Below are 16,509 nucleotides of genomic sequence, written 5' to 3'. Positions count from 1 at the left end.
ACGCAGGTGAGAGCTGGCACCTGGTCGGGAGGTGACTGTGCCTCTGCCCTTTACTCTGCAGAGACTTAGCACTGTGGACGCGGAAGAGCTGGGGGGTGGGGGCGTGGGTGTGGCGGGGTCACCCTGTGCGGAAGAGGCTTCCTCTACGACCCCCACACACATGCCCGGCTCCGCCACCTAGCACCTCAGTCCCTTCTCCTTTTTGGTTTGAGACAAGGTCTCACGTGGTCTCTAACTCCCTACGTAGCCAAGGAGGACCTTAGATGACATCATCCTGCCTCCGCTTCCCGAGTGCCGGGATGACAGCCTCAGTTTCCCCTTAGTTGGGGCCGGGCCACACTTGGCAGTGTGTGTCGTCTGGTCCTCCCATGGTGCCCGTAAGTGAACCACTCAGACAAGGGGGGCCCTCCACGGGGTGGGAATGTTCGGACACACGGGGATGGCCCGGCCACCGTTGAACAGAAGCGTGTGGTCGTCGGGCTGGGGTGGAGGAAACGCCCCCTCCAGAGCAGATGGTTTCGGGCACTGTGGCATAGCCCTGTCATCCAGCGCTCCTGAAGCTGAGGCAGGAGGATCATAAATTCAGGGCCAGCCTGGGCAACAGAGAGCCTGTTGTCTCAGAAACAGAGTCAGGGCAGGGGAGACGGCTGGGTTGGTATACTGCTCACACCCAGCACCCATGTAAAAAGGGGGGCACGCACCTGTAACCCCGGCCCTGGGGAGCTCTGGCAGCCAGCATGCCTGCTTGGCAAGCCGCAGAACAGAGAGACGGTGTCTCGAGAGGCAAGATGTCCCTGCACCTTTAACCCCAGCACTGAGCAGGCAGAGGCAGATGGATCCCTGTGAGTTTGACGCCAGCCTGGGCTACAGAGAGACCCTGTCTCAAAAACCAAATGGGGCTCCTGAGAAATGACCCCCGAGGTTGTTGACACACAAAACAAATTGTTAAGTCATACCCTCTAGCGAGTGGGTCACCGTCCGTCTCGTGTCTCCGTCCTCCCTTTCCCCCACCCCCACCCCGTTAACCTAGAGTTCTTTCAGTTGCCGACTTGAGGGTGCGGTCTCCTTCCGAGCATGTCCTGCCGCAGGGTCGCCCCGACCACAGAGCTCTGTGGGCACCCAGCCTCAGAAGAGCAAGCCCGAGTCTTGGGGCTTTCTTTAGCTGGACGCCCCTTCTGCCCAGCTCTGCTGTGACACTTACCGCTCTCCTCTGTCCCCACAGATGTTCCCGCTCCCGGTGGCCAACGGGAAGGGCCGGCCCGCCTCCCTGGCTGGGACCCAGTTTTCAGGCTCAGGTAGGATCGAGGGGCACGGGTGTGTTTGTGAGGACCTAGTGGAGATCTGTCTGGTGTGGTCCCCGTGGACAGTGGCATTGGGTGCCCCACCAGAGTGTGGTCGTTCTAGAGCCCGTTGAGTCAGGCTGACTGGAACCCAGGCCTCTGTGTCTTGTCTGTGCCAACGATGAGGCCCACAGTGTGGCCCGGCCTCCCCGACTGATTACATTTTGAACAGGTATTAGGTGCTTGGTATATACGTGGTCTAGCCTGGGACAGGGACCGCAGGGGCAGGGGGCTTCCTAGGACCCAGGACTTCCGAGGTCTCGAAGGAGAAATATCTCGTGGATCGGAGAGGACATGGATGGGGTTGAAATTCGCTGGCTTTTGTTAGACGAGGGTCTTTCTGGGCTGTGCGGAGGGAACATTTGGGGAGCTGGTGTGGGTGGCTCTTCCCTGCCCCACCCAAAAGCGAGGCCATCAGTCCCTGCCCTGCTGGTGTTCCCCTCGGCCTGAGGAAGTGGATGTAGGGCCATCTGGGCACTCCTGAGGGCCTGGAAATCCCCGCAGGCTCCCATCACCCCGGAAGCAGCCCCCAGTCCACAGTGCCCCGGCTTCCGGCCACAGCAGAGGGGAGAGGTCAGGTTGGCAGCCCCCGTGAGGCTGGGTGGAGAGGGCTGTCCTGGGGGCAGCATGGCTCTCCAGACCCTTTGCCCCTCGTCGACAAGGCCTGCGTCGGGGCCTGGAGGTGGCTCCGTGGGGATGGCGCAGCCTGCCGGGCTCTCCTGCAAGCCTGGCCCGGGTGGGAACATCCCCCACTGGCTTTTACGGTTTCTGCCCAGCTCATCTCCCTCTCCAGACCTGCCCTCACCCATGCCCCTGGGCCCTCGGGAACCAGGCTCGGGTTCGCTCCCTAAGAAGCCTAGTATGTGGCCTTGGAGCTCTGGGACTGTCCTGGAGACACTGTTGGGTGGGCCTCACGGTGGTGTACGTCTAGAGCCCAAAGACCTCGGCATAGAGACCACATGGGCCCTGTCACCGTTGAGGGGACAGCACTTCTGTCGATCTGGGTTGCAGAGAGGATGTTCATCCTATCCTTGGAGATCAAGGTGCATGCGGGTGTGTGTGTGTGTGTGTGTGTGTGTGTGCGCGTGCAAGCGTGCATACTGCAGGTACCCTTAGCGCTGCCAGTCCAGGGAGGGCTGGGTCTGCCACTCTGGGGCAATGCCAGGAGAACGCAGGACCGAGGAAGGCTAGCACAGTGCTCCAGCCGTGGGTGGGAGCTAGGGGTCAGAGGTCTGCCAGTCTCACGGTGAGGAGCCTGCTGTGGCTTGAGCCCTCCTGCATTTGATGAAGGTTTTTTCTTGATAATGTTTCATTTTGAAGTTACTCTTCAAGTCTCAGGAGAGGGGTGAGAACTTGTAAAGGTAGATCCTGAGTGCCAGCCCCAGCGTGGCGCTCCGCATGGCCGTCTCTGTGGTGTGAAGCCAGCCTCTACCTCACGACTTGTGTTGACCACTCTCTCTTCACAAGGGAACCTGTGTGATACGTGACTTGCGCTATACACAGGCGCTCTGTACGTAGGAAGGGGCTCTGGTTCTGACCTCTTTCTCCCTCACATCCCTGACCCCGCTGCTAGTGCATAGATGGAATCCTTGTGGTCTGCCATCTGGTGAGACCTGTGCCTCGAGCTCAGCATGGTTCCTCCGAGACCTGTCCAAGCTGTCTGTTCTGCCGACATCTCCTTCCCTTTATCACTGCTGGAGCAACTTTAAAAGTTACATCTCTGGCCACATGTGGAGGTGCACACCTTTAATCCCAACACTCACTCAGGAGGCAGAAGCCAGCCTGGTCTACACAGGGGACTCCAGGTTTCCAGGGCACCGTAGTGAGGCCACCACGTCTTAAGAGCAATTATGACCTCCATTTCTAAAGCACTGTGTGATACATGATAACTTTGGGTGACGTTCTTGGAGTTCCGGGTCCTCACAGGTGCAGAGTGTGGATGCAGTGGTTACACCTATGGAAATGATCAGGAGGCTGAAACTTGGGTTCCCTTCTAACTGAACAGGGCTGCCCCGTACCCCACCCTACACAGCCCGTGTTGGTGTGTGGTCACACTTTACATAGGCAGGCTTCTCCGGCCTTCTCGTCACCGGAGCCGGGGAGGTTGAGTCAGACAACAGAAACAGTGCAGAGGGGTTCTGGGGTTGTTTGAAACGTCTTCGAGAGATTTCCTCGGAGTGGCTTTCTGGGGTTTGTTGGTTTATTTTATGTGTGTGGGTGTCCTGTCTGCATGTGTGTCTGTACGTCACGTGCATGCCCGGTGCCTGTGGTGACCAGAAGAGGGTGTCAGATCCCCTGGAGCTGGAGTCACAGATGGCTGCATGTGGGTGCTGGGAACGGGGCCTGGGGCCTCTGCGAGGGCAGCCCGTGCTGGGAACTGCCGAGTCAGCCGTCTGGCGGAGGGGGTCGATTTTATGTTTGTTTTATTTGCCGACTGGGGATTGGATCAGGACTTTCCAGAATGGAAGGCGAGAATTCAGTTGCTGCCACACAGTGGTGCACCCCTTCAATCCTAGCAGTGGGGAGACAGAGGCAGGGGGATCTCCGAGTTCCAGGTTAGCCAGGGCTACAGAGTGAGATCCTGTCTCAAAACAAACAAACGCATTCTGTGCTGAGTCACATACACAGCCTTTACTAGTTTTTAAAATAAGCTCTGAACGTAGAAGTATGAGATCGCTGGGACCAGGCTTGTGGCTGGAGGGTGTGGCGGCCACCTTGCACACACAAGACCCTGGGTTCCACCCCGGGAGCACGAGAACATGGTGGTACCCCGTCACCCCAGCACTGGGTAATGGGGGAGGGATGAGCAGTTCAGGTCATTCTCAGCTAGATAACAAATCGGAGGTCAGCGTGGGCTTCTGTGTTACATTTTGGGGGGTCCCCTCCTGTTTCGCTGGGTTGCCTCTCTCCACCCCGTAATGTTTCTGCTCTTCTCCACCAAGTTCAGTCCGTTACCGTCCCTAAGCAGGCGGCCTTCTGTAATGAGTCTGTTTCTGTCCCCGCCTGCCAGCTCCCAAATAATGGCATGGAGACTTCTCACTATGAAAGCTCTGCTGATAGCTTGGGCTTGTTCCCAACCTGCCCTTATAACTTCAGTTAACCAGTTTCTACTGATCTATGCTCCATCACGTGGCATTACCTCTTCTTCCGTCTCCTGTCTCCCCTCCCTGTCTCCTCTGGCCCACATTCCTCCTCCTCTCCCGGAAGTCCCGCCTCTACCTCCTGCCTAGCTATGGACTGGTCAGCTTTTTATTCCACCAATCACGTCAGCACATCTTCACACGGCGTACGAGTATCCCACAACAGCCTGCCTTCCCAGCTCCTCCCAACTGTGGTGTTGGCTGGTGTTTCCAGAGACGGTACCCAGGGCAGGTGCCACAGCCCGTGGACAGCGTGGGTTCTGTCCTGTGCTGTGTCAGCCCTACGTAAACCTTTGGATCTGTCTGGATCAAGCTCAGAACTCTTTCAGGCCAGAGTGGGTGACCACGCCTGAATCCCAGCACGCGGGAGGCACAGGCAGGCGGATCTGAGTTCGAGGCCAGCCTGGTCTACGGAGTGAGTTCCAGGACAGCCAGGGCTGCACAGAGAAACCCTGTCTCAAACAACAGTGGCTGACCAGTGTCATAGAGAGTCTTCTCTTAGAGAATCCCAGTGTGCTTTCTGTCGCCGGGGCAGACATGGTGACCAGAACCAGGTTGGAGAGGACAGTGTCTGTCTGGCTTAGACGTCACAGTCCATCATGAGGGACACTGGGGCAGGAACCTGGAGCTGAGGCAGAGGCCGTGGAGGGCGCTGCTTCCTGGCTGGCTGTTGCTCTCCATGCTATTCAACCTGCTTTCTTTTTTTTTTTGTTGTTGTTGTTGTTGTTGTGGTTTTTGTTTTGTTTTGGTTTTTTTGGTTTTTTTTTCTTCTTTGAGACTGAGTTTCTCTGTAGCCCTGACTGTCGTGGAACTCACAGAGATCCTCCTGCCTCTGCCTTGGAGTGCTGGGATTAAAGGCGTGCGCTGCCACTGCCTGGCGCCACTGTGGTTTTTGAAACAGTACCTTAACACCTGGTGCTCTCCTATCCAGCTAAGCTGGCCGGCCACTGGGTCTCGGGGATCTTCCTGTCTGCCCCGCCAGTGCTGGGGTCCCGAGTGTGTGTAGCACTGTGCCTGGCTTTTTGGGTGAGTCCTCATGCTTCCGTGGTGAGGACGTCCTGGTAAGGCCATCTCCCCAGCATCTGCTCACCCCTGCTGCCCCTCGGTTTCTGGAATCCCCTGATCTGATTGGCCAGCCAAGCCTGCCCTGAGTGCCCTCTCACTGACCCAGCCTGGTCCCTGTCGCCAGCCAGTCCTTCGAGGATCATCCATTCCCACTCAGAGGCTGTGCCCGGCCCCTCACTGGCTCACTGTGCCATCCCAGCACTCAGGAGGGGGCAGGGAGGGTTGTGAGTTCAGGCCAGCCTGGCTGTGTGAGCCCCACTCCTCAGAACAGCCGTCTGTTCCAGTCAGGTTTCTGATGTTCCACGGCTGCCTGTAAGGCTGTCGTCTGTCTGTCTGTAAGGCTGCCTTCCTGCCTCTGTCCCTTTGTCCTTGACCCTCCTGGGTCTGTTGTATTGATCTTACCGTGGGATCTTCTTGGAGAAGAATCGATATTTGCCATCAACTCCTTTCCACTTTTATCTTAATTTCTCTTTTAAAAGTTCTTATCTTTCTTTCCCTGAGTTTAGAATCCATGTGTTCACACTTTTGATTATTAGTGGGTGTGTGAAGATGGAGTCTAGGGCCTCAAGCATGCTAAGCAGATGCAAACCACCTAGTCTGCCCTCAGCCCAAGGCCTGACTTTGAAGAGAGAGTGGGGGCGTGGTCGGGGTGGAGCCCCACCCAGAAGCCCCAGTGAGGGGCTGGGGGCGTGGTCATGGTGGAGCCCCGCCCAAAATCCCCCAGTGAGAGGCTGGGGGCGTGGTCGTGGTGGAGCCCCGCCTAGAATCCCCCAGTGAGGGGCTGGGGCGTGGTCAGGGTAGAGCCCCGCCCAGAATTCTCACATAATGCTGTTCTATGCTGAGTTTTCTGTCTTTGTGTCACGGCCATCTTAGTCATGCAGCCATATTTGTTTTCTTTTTTTGTTTTGTTTTGTTGGATTTTTTTTGGTTACTTTTACTCTTTCAAATATGTGTGTGTGTGTGTGTGTGTGTGTGTGTTATCTGTGTGGGAGTATGCATATGGAGATGTGAGTGCAATGGCGTAGAATTCCTGGACCTGGAATTGCAGTGTTGAGCTACCATGTGGACCCTGGGAATCGAACTCAGGACCTCTGGAAGAGCAGCCAGTGCTCTAACCACTGAGCCGTCTCCAGCCCTCGTTTTGTTCTTTTGCTCTCATGCCTTTGTTTCCGTCGTCCTGGGTGGAGGTGGTGGTGGGAGGAAGGCAGGTTCTGTGTGAGAGCTTTGTCGGGCTTGCTTAGGACAGTGTCAGCCCACCTTGGGTGGATGTGACCCGACCCCGGCCGCGTGGGCTGACGTCGTCTGTGGACGTGAGAAGAGATGGTTGGGGTTGGTAAGTTGGTCCATGTACCTGATCAGAAGACTCACGTGGAGCTGGTGCCGTGAGCTGACGTCCCCCAGCCCCTGTGGAGATAGTGGGGGGCCACGCTGAGTCCCACCGTACTGTGGGCTGCTCCTGGTGAGCTGCGCTCCCACGTTGTCCTCCACACCAGGGCAGGGGACCGTCTCCGTGATGGGCCTAAGAATGAATATGTGAACCCTGTTGTGAATACAGCTGTAGACACCACATGAACAGGAGAGCCCTGTACCAGTAAAACTTTATTTATAAAAGCAAGTCAGGGGCCGAAGTGTCAACAATGCTCACAGAAGAATAGAACCCTGTGGGCCTTCTCCTAAGTTGTCTGGGCTTGATTGAGCCAAGCTCTGGGTAGAGGGGCCTGTCTCCTGGTGCTTCACCTTGAGGGGCATGAGGAGAGATTGTGAAGAGAGAGTGAGAGAGAGCGCCTGGCACCAACATCTTCTATTAGACCGTTTTAATTACTATGCAAGTGAAACTGCTATGAATATTCATGTTGGGGTTATTAAGATGCATAATTTATCAGTGGGGTGATTTTAATAACTGTATTAATGGGGTGGGGGAGGGGCCTCCTGAGTTTTGTCATTTATAGAATGGAACGAGATTTGTGCTGGAAGGTCTTGGGGAGTCCTCAACAGTGCCAGGCTCTGGGGGATGGGACACTCTGCTGAGTTCAGGGGTCACCCAGGCTGCTGTGGGCTTCCAGGGCGTTCTGTATACCCCTGGGGTTAATGCTGAATGAGGGTTAAGTGGGACCACAGCAATGTGGGTGTTGCCTGCCTGCCTACCCCACGCACAGCTAAAAATTTTGGGGTGTAGACACCCACAGACTGCACCTGATGCTGGAGGGGTTCCTGGAGCCCCCAGGGCTTCGTCCCAGCCCCCCACTGCCAACACACTGGAACTTTATCCGGGAAACAGGAAGGAGTAATCGAGGGGTGAATATTCATGAGGCTGGGAGATTAATATGCATAATTATGTAAATTAGACCACAATTAAACACGATTCTCCAGGGAGCAGTTGATGAACACAAAGGCTCGTAATAAAGTCTCTGGGGTTTGAAAGTTTCTGGTGCGGAGCTGGGTGGCAGGGGGTGCGTGGGGTGCAGAGGGGAGGCTGAGCACAGGAGCCTGCCGCGCCCCCCACCCCCATCTAGAAAGTGGACGTGGACACTTCAGTCCTGCGCCTGCTTGGTGGTGCATTTACAACAGGGAAACTGAGGCACACAGCATGGTCATGTAGCCAGTGTGGGGGTGGAATCAAGGTTGGACCCTGGGGTCCCTGTGCATAGGGGCGGCCCGGGGTGCCAGGAAGGAGCGAATTTGCTGCAGGTGGAGGCTGTTCTGGGGCAGAGGCCGTTGGCTGCCGAGAGGAGTGTTGGGGGAGATAAGGGCCCGGCCCTGCTTTACCCCGCCCCTCAGGACAAGGTCCTCTGCTCTCCAGGCTGCTTAGCCCGTCTAACCATATACACCACTGACCTTCCTCTGAGGCTGCAGGAGCCCAAGCCAGGTGTTCCTCTGTCCCCATCCAACAGAGTCAGCCTCCCCATTGGGGGCCCCCTTCCAAGGGAGACCCTACTTCTGAAGACCCTTCTGAAGTCACCATGTCTGACTCAGATGCCCAGTCCTGCATGAGCAGACATAGGCCTAAACAAGAGGCCTGGCCATGGGACAGAGTGGGCACAGCAGCAGAGGTTTTGACAGATGAGTAGAAGTCTGCCCCAGACAGCTGGAGGCCACATGACTAAGCTGCAGCGGCCTTTGTAGGAACAGAGTCCCGGGCTGTGGCTGGAAACGCCTGCCTTACTGCTGTGGGCATATCTGGGTGCAGGAGGGATCCTGAAGCCTTCTGGGTCCCCTGGAAACTGGGCTAGGCTTCTCTTTGCCTCCTCCAGGACTTGAGGACCGACCCAGCTCAGGCTCCTGGGGCAGCAGTGATCAGAACAGCTCTTCCTTCGATCCCAGCCGGGTGAGACGCCCGGGTCCCTGGGTCTCCTTTCCCGGGCAGGGGGTGAGGAGTCGGCCTCTGGTCGGCCTCTGGTCGGCCTCTGGGACAGTTGCGCTCAGCCCCTGGGGTCTCCCCCTGCCTGTCTCCCCAGACGTACAGCGAAGGCGCCCACTTCAGTGAGTCCCACAGCAGCCTGCCTTCTGCCACCTTCCTGGGACCGGGGCTGGGAGGTGAGTGTGGCCGCCGCTGTGAGCCCAGGAGGGCCTCGGGGCACAGTGGAACTCCAGACAGCACACCGGTAGCCCCGGCCTCTGCCCGGCCTGGGCATCGAGGCAGGCCGTGTGCCAGATGCCACTTCCCGCACGGATGGTTGTGAACCTGCTTCCGTGGGGAATGGGGAACTGACAGGCAGGGTCAGAAGGCCTGAAAAACCATGAAGGTTGATGTGTTCTAGAGTCCGGAACTGGTCAGCGCTGACCCCGGCTCCTTCCAGAGTGGCCCAGAGTGGCCTCTGCCGTTGTGAGGTGCATGTTCCCTTTTGGGCTTCCTTCTCCGGCCTCTTCCTCGGGTGTCCTGCCTGACAGGGCCACAGGGCAGTTCCCACAGAGGCCAGCTGTGTCCGGTCCAGCCTGTCCTCTCCCCTCAACCCAACGCCCTGCTCCCGTTCCCCAGGGTGGACCCTGTGAGCTCTGAGGGCTGACAGAGTCAACAGCCTTCAGAATCCAGCCACTCCGGAGGCTGAAGCAGGACAATTAGGAAGTTAGGGCTAGCCTGGGCTACGTGAGCCCCCGTCTCAAAACAAATCAGGGCAGGAGAGACAGCTCAGCAGTTAAGAGCGCTTGGTGCTCTTGCAGAGAACCTAGGTTCAGTCGAGGCAGGCCCGTGGTGGCTCACAGCATCCATAACGCTGATCCCAAGGAATCTGATGTCCTCTTCCAGGCACGCACGTGTGCAGACATACGTGCAGGTAAAACACTCATGCATGTAAAATAATAACTCAGACAAAGAAAAGGTAACAGAAGAGCACGCAGGTCAGTTGGTCCCAGTGTTGGAAGGGTCCCCTTGTCCCCTGTTCTGTATCCAGGGGACTGAGCAGCTGGGCCTGGCCAGACAGGACCCTGGCCAGAAGCCTCTGTGACCCCCACCATCTGAGGGGCCCTCCTGGGGTCTCTGGTGACCTCCTTCTGTCCCTTGCAGGCAAGGGCAGCGAGCGGAGCACCTATGCCGCCTTTGGGAGAGATACCAGTGTTGGTGCCCTGAGTCAGGTAAACTGAGGCAGAAGGGCGGAGGTGGCCCGACCTCCGAGATGACCCTTGGGGCTGAGACTGTACCGGGGCCCTGCAGTTGTTAAGCCCCAGCTGGGACCAGGCTGTGCACCGAGGATTGTCATGTTCATGTCACCTCTCAAGTCCCGAGCCGCTCAGTAGCCCCACCCCACGTGAGGAGCAGATCTGGGCAGCATCCAGACATGGTGCTCAAAGCCCTGTCTCCCCTGCTTCCATGGGGCAGGCCCCAGCATGGGCCTCTGTGCCCCCGGGTGAGAGGGTGCATCCTGGGCACTGTGCAGCAGCGAGGCTTGGGGGCCTGGCCCAGCCCTGGTCTGCTCTTGTGGCATTGATCTCCACAGCTGGTAGGGTCCCCAGACGGGGATCGGCCTGGATCTAGACATCAGCCCCAGCTTCCTGGTGTCCTCCTCCTCCAGGCTGGCTTCCTGCCAGGAGAGCTGGGCCTCAGCAGCCCCGGGCCCCTGTCCCCGTCGGGTGTCAAGAGCGGCTCCCAGTATTACCCCTCATACTCCGGCAACCCTCGGCGGAGGGCTGCAGACGGTGGCCTCGGTGAGTTGGGGGGCTGAGGACTGACGCCTGGGCTGGGGGCCGCGGAGCCTCGGTGGCCACAGGGGTGCCAGCCCCTGGGAGGTGATAGGCTGGCGGCACACTTGCACTGAGGGCCTCGCAGTAGGTACCTAGATCTGCACCCACAGGGTGTGCCGGCCCTGGGGCTGCTGCCCCGGCATTGGGGAGCGGGGTGGCCTGGGAGAGGTCTGCTGGGCTGTCCTGACCCCTGGGTTTCTCTGTGCAGGGGATCCCCCTGTGTTTTCTTGAATCGCGATCCTGGAGCCCCGTGGGTGGGACCCTGGGTCTTTAGATTTGTTTTCTGAGATGGGGTTTCTCTGTGTAGCCCTGATTGTCCTGGAACTCACTCTGTAGCCCAGGCTGGCCTCTAGGTCAGAAATTCACTTGCCTCTGCCTCCCGAGTGCCGGGATTAAAGGTGTGCGTCACCTCAACCAGGCTAGGAGCCAGGTTTTCGTGGCTGCGTTCATGAGGCCCCTGACTGCAGTAGGGTCCCCATGAGGGTATGTGGAGAGGGCGGTGGGCAGACGACCTTCCTCCTGCTATTGTTCCCAGCAGATACACAGCCCAAGAAAGTCCGGAAGGTCCCACCTGGTCTTCCCTCCTCCGTGAGTATGGGTCAGGCCTGGAGCCTACCGTCTCTGGCTTGGTGGGTTTTCCATGCCAGGAGCTGTGGCCACATCCTGTGGGTGACCAGGCTTTGAGGGAACGTGTGTGAACTGAGCATGCCCCTCTTCGTCAGGGAAGTCCTTCCTCAGGTCCGCCTCACTCCCTCTTGCTGTAGGAGTGGGTTTTTGTAGCTGCAACCTCTTAACAGTGGTGGTGGTGGTGGTGGGTGATGGGCGCCCTGTGAGCTGGGGCAGCCAGGACCCGCCTATTCCCCAGCCACACCCACCTGCCAAGGCTGGAAGTGTCCCGCCCCGCCCACCGGCTTGGCGTTTGGCTGGTTGCCCATCCTGGCAGATGGTGGCTGGCCCTCGGAGGTTCACGGCGCCATGCGCCTGTGATTTAATCACATTAGGAAAGGCAGTGTGCTGGATTCTCCGGGCTGGCGGCCTCCCCCAGCCCTGGGGAGGTAAGGTCATGAGTTCTAGGGTGGCCTGAGCTACTCGGTGCACCTTGCTTCCTCTGTGTCCCCGGAACCCTGCGGTCCTCACTGATGTCAGTACTAGTGTGGGCCGTGGTGGAGGGCATAGACCAAGGCTCCCCAGAAACACACTGGGGGAGCAGAGCTGGGATCCGAGACTTTGACCAGCAGAACCCAGTTCAGCTTGGTGGAAGTTAACCCAGCAGCCAGCTTAGACCTGCTGCCTGCTCCCCTACCAGGGCAGGCCTGAGCAGCCGATCCCCTCCCGAGTGCTGTGCCAGGGCAGGCCTGAGCAGCCGATCCCCTCCCGAGTCCTGTGCCAGGGCAGGCCTGAGCAGCCGATCCCCTCCCCAGTGCTGTGCCAGGGCAGGCCTGAGCAGCGATCCCCTCCCAGTGCTGTGCCAGGGCAGGCCTGAGCAGCCGATCCCTCCCGAGTCCTGTGCCAGGGCAGGCCTGAGCAGCCGATCCCCTCCGAGTGCTGTGCCAGGGCAGGCTGAGCAGCATCCCTCCCAGTGCTGTGCCAGGGCAGGCATTGGTGGTAGACCCCCACTCTGTTTCTCTAAGCTGTCAGAGTTCCAGCCAGTGCCATCCGGTCAGGGTCGATGCCGTTGGGTGCTCCCTCTACCCCTTCCATGCTGCGGGGGAGCCCGGCCCAGATGCTCGGCTGGGACCCTGCCTCTGTGGCCTAGGATCCCGTCTACCCAGAGGGACAGGGATCCTAGGCCACAGAGCAAATGCTAGATAAGGGAAGATCGAGAGCTGGGCACTGGAGATGGGGCTTTGCGCATTCAGTAGGAGTTTGCTATGTGAAGGCAGGCCACGGTGTTCCCGAGAGGCAGAAGCGGTCTGTAAGAGGCGGTGAAGGAGAGTGAGGTCACCAGCGCCTCAGATCCTCGGGCCTGGGTCGGGCATTCCTGACCGCAGGCGGGGAGGCGTTCAGGAGGGTGGGGCTGGGGAGCAGTGCCCCCCTCCTGACCGTGCTCTCCTGCAGGTGTACCCGCCCAGCTCAGGTGACAGCTACGTCAGGGATACTGTCGCCTACCCCTCCGCCAAGACCCCCAGCAGCGCCTACCCCTCCCCCTTCTACGTGGCAGGTGCGTGAGGCTCGGGGGAGGGGGGGGGCTCTGCAGAGCCAGGTCCCCAGCCTCACCATCCTCCTCCACACAGACGGCGGCCTGCACCCCCGGCGGAGCTCTGGAGTCCCCCCGGCCAGGCAGGCTTTGGTCCCATGTTGGGTGACGCCTCGTCCCCTCTGCCCCTTGCACCGGGCAGCAGCTCTGTGGGCAGCGGTGCCTTTGGGGGCCTCCAGCAGCAGGAACGCATGGTAGGTGCCGTGGTGGTGTGGGCGGGCCCGGGTGGTGCCGGCACCTGCCCGGTCCTGCCCACCCCTCACCCATCGCCCTGGTCCTCGTCTCATTGTCCCCTCAGAGCTACCAGCTGCACGGATCCGAGGTCAACGGCACGCTCCCAGCTGTGTCCAGCTTCGCCGCCGCCGCCTCTGGCACTTACGGGGGAACCTCTGGCCACACGCCACCCGTGAGCGGGGCCGACAGCCTCATGGGTGAGGTCACACTCAGGATTCCCTGGGCCTGGGTGGGAGCCAAGGGAAGGGCCTCGGGGCTCCGTGGAGATGGGACACCTGCGGGGCCCCAGAGCTGGAGGGCGGGGGCCCCTCTTTGTGCCGCCCCAGGTTGGCCCTGGAATATTAGGAACAGGCCCCATGAAAAGTGGGTCTTCCACTGTACTCTGGGGGAAACTGAGGCAAAGGGAGCCTTGTTCGTCAGTGTTGGGCAAGACTTGGACACTGGTCACTGCTGCCTGTGCTGACACCGGGGAGGTGGGTGTCATCACGGGGAGGTCCCATCCGGCTCGCGGGATGGAGGCTCCCAGCGCGGGGCTGACCTGTCTCCCCCAGCAGGTGCCCGAGGGACTCCAGCCAGCAGCTCAGGGGACGCTCTTGGGAAGGCACTGGCCTCGGTGAGCGGGGGCCCGGGCCGGTGGGGTCAGAGCGGGGCTCCGGTGGCCTCGTGGTGGCCCTGACCCCGCCCGTCCCTCTGTCCCACCACTGCAGATCTACTCCCCAGATCACTCCAGCAATAATTTCTCGCCCAGCCCCTCGACGCCTGTGGGCTCCCCCCAGGGCCTGCCAGGTGTGTATGGGATGGGCGTGGGAACCGGAGTGACCTCAGGGCTGTCCCCAGTCGGCAGCCCTGGCCAGGTAGCGCCGTGAGGGTGAGGTGGGCTCCACCTGTCAGACCAGCGTTAGACCCCGATCGCTGGCCGGGGGCAGGGCGATGGTGAGGCACACCACTCCGGGGTGGGTGGTGGCGGGGCATCGGCAAGGGCCGGGGGACGTGGCAGCCGGAAGCCTCTGGACGTCTGGGGAGATGGCTCTGCCTGGTGTGGCGCACACCTTGATCCCGCGCTCGGGAGGCAGAGGCAGGGGGTCTCTGAGAGTTCAAGGCCCGCCCTTGGCTTGGGTTCGGAGCTGTGGTCCTTGGTGTGGAAGGACAGAGAGGAACCGCCCCTGGGGTCCCTGACGTTCACCCGGAAGCTGTTGTGTCGAGGCTGGCTCCTCGGGGTCGGGTTGTGTTCCCCAGTCAGGAGGAGGTGGGCTTGGAAAATGGAGCAGGAGCTGGTGTCTGCGTGGCTGAGGGCGTCCCTGAGGGCGTCCAGCTGTGGGTCTCACTCCTTCCCTGTCCCCAACGCCCGTCCTCCTTCATGCCTTTCCTTCCCCTCCAGGGACATCACAGTGGCCCCGGGCAGGAGCGCCCAGTGCCTTATCTCCCAGCTACGATGGGGGTCTCCATGGCCTGGTGAGTGTCCCTTCCCTGCCGGCCAGGCACCAAGTGCCGGCCAATGCTGGTGCCGCAGAGTCGGAGTACGGAGCCCGTCAGGGAGAGAGGTCGACTCAGCGTCAGAGGGGCAGCTTCGAGAGAGGCGGTGGCTGAGCCTTGGGAAGCCCGGGTCTTCAGGAGGGGCGGGGACAGAAGGGACCCGCTGCCGGGCCGGGGCGCGGTGGGCAGGCCTCGCTGGCACCTCAGATCTTGGCTGTGGTATGTCCACCTGTCACCTGTACTCAGGAGGTGGAGGCGAGAGGGTTAGGAGGAGTTAAAGCGTCTTCAGGTGTGAGGCAGGGGGATGACAGGTTTGACTTCAGCCTGGGCCTCAGAGGGAGACCCTGTGTGCGGTGTGTGTGTGAGCGCACACGCATGTGCACGCTCCCCTCAGCGCCTTCCCTGCCCACACTCACAGCAGAGCAAGATGGAGGATCGCTTGGATGAGGCCATCCATGTCCTCCGCAGCCACGCCGTGGGCACCGCCGGCGATCTCCACGGACTTTTGCCTGGCCACGGGGCACTGGCCACGAGCTTCGCAGGCCCCATGCCACTGGGCGGGCGGCACGCAGGCCTGGTGAGTGTCAGCCTGGGGCCGGGGTGGGTGGCTCACAGCGGCTCTGGCCACGCTGACGTCTCTCCTCCATAGGTCAGTGGAAGCCACCCCGAGGATGGACTCGCCAGTGGTGCCAGCCTGTTGCATAACCATGCCAGCCTCCCCAGCCAGCCCAGCTCGCTCCCCGACCTCTCGCAGCGGCCCTCTGACTCTTACAGTGGTACGTCCCGGCGGGAGGGGGCCGGAGGGGGGCCGGAGGGGGGCCGGAGGGGCGGCGCAGCCGTGCTTAGCTGCTGAAGCGCGCACACCTGAGCTGCGTGCACGGGGCTGTGTGCCGGGGCCGCCGGGGCCTCCTGCGCCTCCTGCGCCCGGGAGCTGCAGTTGGCAAGCCCCGGCCGGGTTCCTGAGAGCCTGGACCTCAAAACTAAAAGCCACAGTGTTGGGGCCGTTGTTCGGTTGGTGCTTTTCACGTGAGAGCCTGAGTGTGCGCCTCGTAAGCCGTCACTGAGGAGCCGGAGGGGCGGAGGGGGGTACACACCGCCGGAGGTGGGAGGGAGGGGGGGACACCCAGCTTAGCGGTAAAACAGCGAGCTCTGGGGGCGGGGTTAAGTGACCAGAACAGGGCACTTGATGGGCGTCTTTCTCTGCTCTCTGTCCTTATTCCTATGTGCGTGTGCATGTGTGTGCGCACACGTGCAAACACCCGCACACGGGCGCACACGGCCTGTCACCTGCCACCGAGGGGCCAAGAGCCGTCAGTGGTCTGACTGGAGATCCTCACTGCAGCCGGAAAGCTTGGGACTGCTGCGGTGTTCTGATTCAGCTGGGGACACTGGGGTCCCAGCAGGGCCAGGCTGGTTCCCGGCGGGGAGCGCTTCTCAGATGCGGGCCTGGGACAGGCGCCGTTCCCACGGTGGAGGTCGGCACGGTGGCGGGCTCGCTCCCTGCAGCCGTTTTCGGGGACGTTAGGGCCAGCGGGCTGTAGTTTAGGGCGAGTGTGGAAGGGAAGTGGGCCGGTGTCTCGGGTGGCGGTGACGCTGAGTCTGGAGGTGACAGGAGGCCCCGGCAGGAAGGTGCGGCCTGTGCGAGGCCCGGGGTCGGCAGAGCCTAGGAGAGAGCAAGGGGCATGGGGGGGGAGGGAGGCTGTGCCGGGGGGGGGGGGGGGGAGAGGCTGTGGCGCGGCCAGCGTGCGGGGCCTCTGGGCTGCGGGAGCATGCGGCCAGTGCAGGACAGAAGTGTCCCCCCTGGAGTTCACAGGTGCCTCCTGGTGGCCTCAGGGACGCCGTTGGCGGTGTTCAGGGCTGTGTGGGGATGGAGTGGGCGGCCAGG

General features: G+C 60.7%; 1 protein-coding gene across 1 annotated transcript in view; it reads left to right on the top strand.

The window, feature by feature from the left end:
* Tcf3 (transcription factor 3) overlaps nucleotides 1-16,509 on the top strand; it is a 29,257-nt gene that overhangs the window by 4,930 nt on the left and 7,818 nt on the right. Inside the window, 15 exon segments of the mRNA XM_028861178.2 lie at nucleotides 1,223-1,295; nucleotides 8,797-8,870; nucleotides 9,001-9,079; nucleotides 10,047-10,114; nucleotides 10,552-10,684; nucleotides 11,256-11,308; nucleotides 12,779-12,881; nucleotides 12,955-12,969; nucleotides 12,972-13,111; nucleotides 13,216-13,348; nucleotides 13,706-13,764; nucleotides 13,859-13,937; nucleotides 14,530-14,603; nucleotides 15,043-15,201; nucleotides 15,274-15,400. Of these exon segments, the coding sequence (XP_028717011.1) occupies nucleotides 1,223-1,295; nucleotides 8,797-8,870; nucleotides 9,001-9,079; nucleotides 10,047-10,114; nucleotides 10,552-10,684; nucleotides 11,256-11,308; nucleotides 12,779-12,881; nucleotides 12,955-12,969; nucleotides 12,972-13,111; nucleotides 13,216-13,348; nucleotides 13,706-13,764; nucleotides 13,859-13,937; nucleotides 14,530-14,603; nucleotides 15,043-15,201; nucleotides 15,274-15,400 (1,369 nt within the window).

Source organism: Peromyscus leucopus, chromosome 22 (assembly GCF_004664715.2).
Source record: "Peromyscus leucopus breed LL Stock chromosome 22, UCI_PerLeu_2.1, whole genome shotgun sequence".
In the NCBI taxonomy this organism is placed as follows: Eukaryota; Metazoa; Chordata; class Mammalia; order Rodentia; family Cricetidae; genus Peromyscus; species Peromyscus leucopus.
The sequence above is the reverse complement of the archived record's forward strand: the minus strand, read 5'-3'. Positions and strand labels throughout refer to the sequence as shown.